The sequence below is a fragment of the Alosa sapidissima genome, chromosome 11 (genome assembly GCF_018492685.1).
Source record: "Alosa sapidissima isolate fAloSap1 chromosome 11, fAloSap1.pri, whole genome shotgun sequence".
NCBI lineage: Eukaryota > Metazoa > Chordata > Actinopteri > Clupeiformes > Clupeidae > Alosa > Alosa sapidissima.
The window spans coordinates 25,359,188-25,366,130 of record NC_055967.1 but is presented as its reverse complement, the minus strand read 5'-3'; the positions used below and the strand labels follow the sequence as shown (position 1 = coordinate 25,366,130).

General features: G+C 48.4%; 1 protein-coding gene across 8 annotated transcripts in view; it reads right to left on the bottom strand.

Annotated features, from left to right (window-relative positions):
* Nucleotides 1-6,943, bottom strand: part of LOC121723674 (pleckstrin homology domain-containing family A member 5-like) — a 122,505-nt gene that overhangs the window by 15,205 nt on the left and 100,357 nt on the right. For 6 of the 8 annotated variants that reach the window (XM_042109582.1, XM_042109583.1, XM_042109584.1 and 3 more), the window contains 5 exons: nucleotides 6,174-6,254; nucleotides 2,925-2,987; nucleotides 1,447-1,527; nucleotides 569-718; nucleotides 233-334 (listed from right to left, as the gene is read on the bottom strand). In XM_042109582.1, the coding sequence (XP_041965516.1) occupies nucleotides 233-334; nucleotides 569-718; nucleotides 1,447-1,527; nucleotides 2,925-2,987; nucleotides 6,174-6,254 (477 nt within the window). The remainder of the gene's footprint in view (nucleotides 1-232; nucleotides 335-568; nucleotides 719-1,446; nucleotides 1,528-2,924; nucleotides 2,988-6,173; nucleotides 6,255-6,943) is intronic. The other 2 variants (XM_042109588.1, XM_042109589.1) reach the window with 1 other exon arrangement.

Genomic DNA, 6,943 nt, shown 5'->3' with positions numbered 1-6,943 from the left:
AAAGAGAAAGAAAAGAAAGGGGAAGAGAGAGGAGGTGGGAGACGACTTGTTTTGAAGTAGATCCTGAGTGTGTGTGTTTGTGTTTGGTAGTCATGGTCACGCTCCGCTTGCCCTGCACTGCAGCCCACACGGGCCCGAGGAGAGAAGTTTCTGGGTGTGTTCTGTGTGCAGATGTGAGGAGCGCAGAACAGAGAGAATAGAGAGAACAGAGAGAGCGGAGGAGGGCCGGTACCTGAGGGCTCCCCAGTGCCTCCAGCTGCTCCAGGAGGTTGCTCTTGGCCATGGCCACATCTGCCTCCAGCCGGTCATACTCTCTCCACGACCGCTCCAGCTCCTGTGAGGGCACACGGGTCACCTCGCATTAGAAACAGATGTGTACAGTGTGTGTGTGTGTGTGTGTGTGTGTGCGCGCGTGTGTGTGTGTGCGTGTGGGTGGGCGTGTGTGTGTGTGTGCGTGTGCACACGTGTGTGTGTGTGTGTGTGTGTGTGTGTGTGCGCGCGCGTGTGTGTGTGTGGGTGTGGGTGGGCGTGTGTGTGTGTGTGCGTGTGCACACGTGCTGGGACTCACTGTGTTGACGCGGGATAGTTCTCTGCAGGTGCTGAGCAGGCCACTCTGGAGCAGGTCTCTCTGCTGGACGACGCTCTGCACGGCCACCGGGTCGTCTGCGCTCATCTCAATCTCCTGACTGGCCGACAGCAACGCCGTCTCTAGGGTGTGCTAAACACACACACACAAATAAACACCTTAATACATAAACACATTAACACACACACACACACACACACACACACGAACGTACACACACATGCACACTTAAGCACACACACAGACACAGACACAGACACACACACTCAAACTCACACACACACAGAGATGCTTTTATACACACACACACTCACACACAGATGGTGACTAGCACGTGCTCTGAGCACACAGGGATGCCATCTAGCACAGCCAGTTGCGGCCAGCCCTGGCTCTCTGGCAGAATGGGGCTGGTGGTGGTGGGGGGGGGGGGGGGGGGACTGCCACGACTGCTGCTTCCCTACCTCAGGGTCGGACATCAAATGCACATCAATGACACAGCTGCGGGTACCGCCAGCACATGACCTGATTACTCCTCCCGCAACCAGATGTTTGAAAATTCTCCACGCGTAACGGCCTGGCATTTGCACATGGATGCAAAGCCTGAACCCCACAGCAAAGGGTTGGTCTCAAAACTCTCTAGTCTCGTCTCCATAATGACTAACTGCATGGGCTGGTCTCAGAACACTGAGAGGGCTATACCACCACTTTCACTTCAGATCAGGCCTTCACACCACGTGAGGGGTTGATGCTACAGATCAACGGTAGCGGGATGAGTTACCTTCACATCAAACACAGAAAGCTGAGGGGTTGATGCTACAGACACAAGTGCTAATGGTAGTGGGCTGTATTGGGTAACTTACCTTCTCTCTGTGGAGCTGCTGCAGCTTCTCTTCCTGACTCCGGACGACCTTGTCCTGCTCACACAGCCTGCTCAACTTGGTCTGCAGGCACCAAGATCACAACAGTTAATGCGTGGTGGTGTGGTAGGTGCAAATTAAGTGATTAGGGCAGTCACTTTAATAAAACAAATCCTGCTCCATGTTTGAAATAGCGAAAAGCAAGACGAGGTTGAATTTATAATCAAATTTCTGTGTCAAAATGTAAAAAATGTCAAGGCTAAATACAGACCAATCCAGTGGCAAACAGTAAGCAATCGGAACACCTATGGAGGTGTAGGCATCCAAGGGAGGTGTACAGAGACGGCAATCCATCAGAGGATTTATCAGCCAAAAGCTCTGCCCACAATACAAACACTGCCTACTGTAGTCTACCACCTTTTCAAAATCATTTAGCTGACCCTAATTTCCCAACTATTAGCCGCGGCTTATACATTGATTTTGCAAAATGTCTTCAGCAATGAGGAAAATACACAGGGGCAGTTAATATGGTATTAATATGGGTTTGTTTCTGTTAACTTGCATACAACACTGTCCTACGGCTTATACACAATGTATAAGTATAAGTATAAGTATATATACTTTTTTGATCCCGTGAGGAAAATTTGGTCTCTGCATTTAACCCAATCGGTGAATTAGTGAAACCCAAACAGCACACAGTGAACACACAGTGAGGTGAAGCACACACTACAACGGCGGCGCTCGGGGAGCAGTGAGGGGTTAGGTGCCTTGCTCAAGGGCACTTCAGCCGCAGCCCACTGGTCGGGGCTCGAACCGGCAACCCTCCGGTTACAAGTCCAGAGTGCTAACCAGTGGGCCACGGCTGCCCAAATGCGGCTAATACATACACAGGAAATTACTATAGAGTGGGCTGCCATAACATTATATATCAGGCTAGAACTCATAATAACAATAACACTAAACAGCGCATCCTTGCAGGCAACAACGTAGCTACATTTATGATTTGTTGACAAAGCTTCAACTGCTTACCACTATACATTAGAAAGATGTAATTACAGCACACTGAGCAGCTCTGGCTCTTCAGTTCTGGCAACTGCAAGGATTTAAACCTGCTACAGTGTCAGAATCTCAAAAAAAAAAAGATGTGAGTGGCAGCAAGTGTGTGTAGAAACCAAGATAGCAAAGAATGAATGTGTGTGTGTGTGTGTGTGTATGTGTGTATGTGTAAAAACCAAGGTAGCACAGAATGTAAGGGTAAGTGTGTAGTATGTGAGTATCGAAGAATTGCAGACTGTGTGTGTGTGTGTGTGTGTGTATGTGTAAAAACCAAGGTAGCACAGAATGTAAGGGTAAGTGTGTGAGTATCGAAGAATTGCAGACTGTGTGTGTGTGTGTGTGTGTGTGTGTGTGTGTGTGTGTGTGTGTGTGTGTGTGTGATAGACAGACAATGGAATGATTGCTTTATTAGGTGTAAGACTCACATCAATATCATGTTCCTCTGGTCTGCACATATAGGCATGGTCTCTGTAGTCATCTGGGCTCATCTGTTGGAATAGAGGGCGAAGGGTCAGAGACAGAAAAGGAAAAAAATCAATTTGCTTCAGTCTTACAAGTACGTACACACACACACATGGCTACACGCGCACACACACACACAGTATCTCTACCTAACCCCCTTCTCTAGAGAGATAGTCATTGAGTTTCTCTCATCAAACATCAGCTTTTTAACTTGTACTACACAGATCTGTTCACAAAAGAAACTGACAAGGCAAGCAAAAGCTTACAGACACTAAGGCAAACACTACAAGCTAACCTACTTATGAAAAGCACTACCAACAACGCCCAAACTATGAACTACAGAATCAGTGGCTGATGAGACCAGATTTCAGAGACAATTTTCAATGACCTTCTCCCTCTGAAGGAGACAAAGGCATGCTGAAATGCCAGCTATGCCTTGTGCACAGACTGAGAAGGGAAACTGGGTCTCTCTCGCGCTGACATGGAAGGCAAGGTTGCTGCTGACGCTCCACTAAAGCGTTCTACCACACAATGCACCCCCCCCCCCCCCCAAGCAGTGGCAGTGTCACAGTGACTTGGGAGCGCGTTGACTGGTTGGCACGTCAGGAAATCTGCTTACAGGCCCATCTGCAGGGCGGCTTAAGGACAGCCAATATGGCTGCTGGCTCTGGGGTGGCTAGAGAGAATTGACATTTAAAAATAATTATTTCAGAGGCTACACAAGGACATTGGCAAAGTGGGAGAAAAACATAAATATCAGCCTTTATGGTGTTTGTAGCGCCACAACCAAATGGCGTCGCCGTCTTGGGCCTAATAGAGCTATTGTTCTAGGGAAAGCATTTCTAAATGAATATGTATAGCCTTGATTTTTTGATTTTGTAAAACAACAAGAGGGACACAGCCTCCATGAGATGGATAGCAGCACGGGGGTGTGAGAAGCAAGTCTCATGTCGCAAAAAGCTTTTAGAGGATTCACCTGCCCACCCCCCCCCCCCCCCCCCATCCATTCAGTAATTGCATTGCCGCCTGGTCGCGTTTTTGGGCTCAGGCGCATCCTTCGCTGCCAGACGTCTCGCTTCCAAGCCCATTAGCATCAACGCCTTTCAGAGGCCATTAACAAAGCACTTATCTTTCAGCGCCATTACACCCGGAAGAGGCAATGCGTGGTGCGCGACCACAACAAAACAGCTCGATGCACGCGTGCGTGTGTGCGCCATTAGAAACTGCACTGGATTTGGGATTTTGTAAACATGTTAAGTTTCCGATCCATCTACATTACCAGCTTCAGATTCACACCGACAGACACCCAGACCACACATAGTAATTTGCATTCATAAACACACACACACACACACACACACACACACACAGACAGCAAACAGAGCATTGCACATACGCTGAGCATTGACTTGGCTCTCCGTCTCCACCACAGCACGGATACAGTGTGTCGTTGCGAGAGAGCCATTCCACACCAAGCATGCAGATGCTCTGTGGTTGCAAGAGCTTTGTGTGCACGGGAGTGAACGAGAGAAAGAAAAGAAATAAAGAGACAAAGAGAGAGAGAGAGAGAGAAAGGGGAGGAAGGGGACACGCACTTCCAGTGGATGGAGATGCAGCTGTCGCCGTGCCAATGGAGAAGGAGGGATACAGGAGGAGGAGTGGAGCAAACAGCAGCACTTTTACACCCGGCACTCATGGCTACAAAAGTGGCAGGAAGTGATGTCACACATACACACACATGTACAGACTGGATCCTTCTGTTGGTCCCATGAGTGCTGTGAGGGCCTCTGACTGCAACTAGTGGTCAGTTCAGAAACGCCACTTACTAACCTACCTGTCCGCGCGCAGAGAGCAGGGTCATCCGCATCATGCGCCTGTTCACACTGACGCAGGGGGTCATCTGAACTTACTTGACCACCCAGATCTCTTCTGATCAATTGAGCAGAGAACAGTGTTTCAAAAACAGCAGATTTAAATGTCCTTTGATCATTAACAATGCATGGACTGCATATAGAACGCATGGTTTAAATAAAATATGTCCCTTTGTGGACACACTTCTAGGACCATAAATAAACGGCAGGGCGAAAAAAACAAAAATTCTAGATGCAGAAGTTCTTCTAGTTGCCAAGTAGCTTGCTTTATAAGAGTGGCTCTTTTGAGGCGAGGCAGGCTTTTCATCTCTCTGCGGTTCTTGGCAGTCTGGTGGCCATGAAACATTTATGCTCTACTTTAATTCCCATCCACTGGGTCGGGAAAACAATGAACACCAAAGAAAAAAAACAAAACCAAAGGGGGAACAAGAGAAACAATGACGGAGAAAAAGCAGAAAGGAAAACAATGGCCCCGGGCAGAAAAGAGTGCGACCGACAGACAGACGAAGTGTTGTTCACTTCTGGGCTCTGCAGGGAGTTCACTAGCAGTCTCTTCACAGTCGCATTAGGAGGCCAGGGCTCTCCCACTGCAGCAGCTACTGTAGCGCACCAAATCAATAACAAACATCTTACATGGACAAAGGTTCAACTTCTGACAATGATTATGCCTGCTGAACTTTTCATACCCTTATAACTGATAAGAGCTGAAAACTCCTGACAACTGAGTGGCACCTGAACTCAGATAGATAGATACTTTATTGATCCCCAGGGGAAATTCAACTCTAACTAGGGAACTCTTTTCAACTCTTACTAGGGAAACATGAAGAATAAAAAAAGATGGGGCTGAGACCAGACAGCGGACTTCACCTCCCTTGGACGACAGTGTTCTCTCTGACAGTTTCCTGTTAGCATGACAGAAACGGAGACAAACCGGGTACCGGGGCCGACGTCTGTGTGACCAACGAACACACCAGCACATTCAGCACATTCCATCATCCATTGCTAGTCCCACTCACTCATCGGTGAGCTCACACGCAACACACAACACCACAGCAGCCATGCTCACATCACCTGTGCAGCAAGCACCACAGACCAACGTTCCCCAACAGGAAAAGACCAAACAAATCATATGAAAGCAAATGGATGAGATGTGCTGGGACACTGCACACACAAGGCCGAGGTCTACGGACAGGGGGAGATGAGGACTGGACGTCGGAGGAGCACTGACGGGGGGCCGGCCTGAATGAGGACGCGGGATTGGTGATGGTGGTGGGTTTGGGTCGGGTGGGGGGAAGGGAGGGGGGGGACAAAAGCAGTGGCATCGCCTGGCCGAGACCTTACTTGCTGGTAGAGCTGTGGCCGCGGGGCTGAGTTCTCAATCATAGTGTGAATGGTGAGGATTAAGGGGTCATTTTCCTTCATCTAGTTCCACATGAGAGAGTGGGAGGAGGGAAGGAGGTGGGGAGAGGGAGCAACACACTGAGTCAGTTTCCCCACCGTACAGCTGCGAGTTCAGAGACATTTAGCCTGCTGTTCTGATGAACTTAAAAACAGGAGCGCGCAAAGCTGCTTGATCTGTAATAGTAGTAAGGCCAGCTATTAAAAATCAAGACAAGTAGCTAAAAGTTTGATTTATGCAGCAGGATGGAGTCGCTGTCTAGCTTGATGATTTATTTAAGATACTTCAGAGGACAGCTGAAGATCTTTCGAATAACCTCTCAATGCAGGACTGCAAGCACTAAGTTACCTTTTCACACTTGGGCAACTGAATCATTGGCTGCATGGTAAAAACAGTTGTCTGTTGTCTTACAGAAATAATCAAGAGTCTGTTTGGACATGACAATTAGCCCATTTCACAATCTCCGGATATCCGGCTTAGGTGAGCTGAGGTTAATGATGCCTTGGCAGAGTAAAGCATCCTGTTCCGATCCTTCCTGAAGACCGTGCTGTGTAGAACAGTGGCTTTCTATGACTCTGTTTACATCTTCTTCGAACCTAAACCTCTGCAAACTTCACAAAGAGTGCTGCGTTTTCAATTGATTTGTTTGTTCACAGTGGAGAGTGAGCCGGCAAGCGGCGATAGCTTTGAAATTTCAGTGGGACGTTGCTTT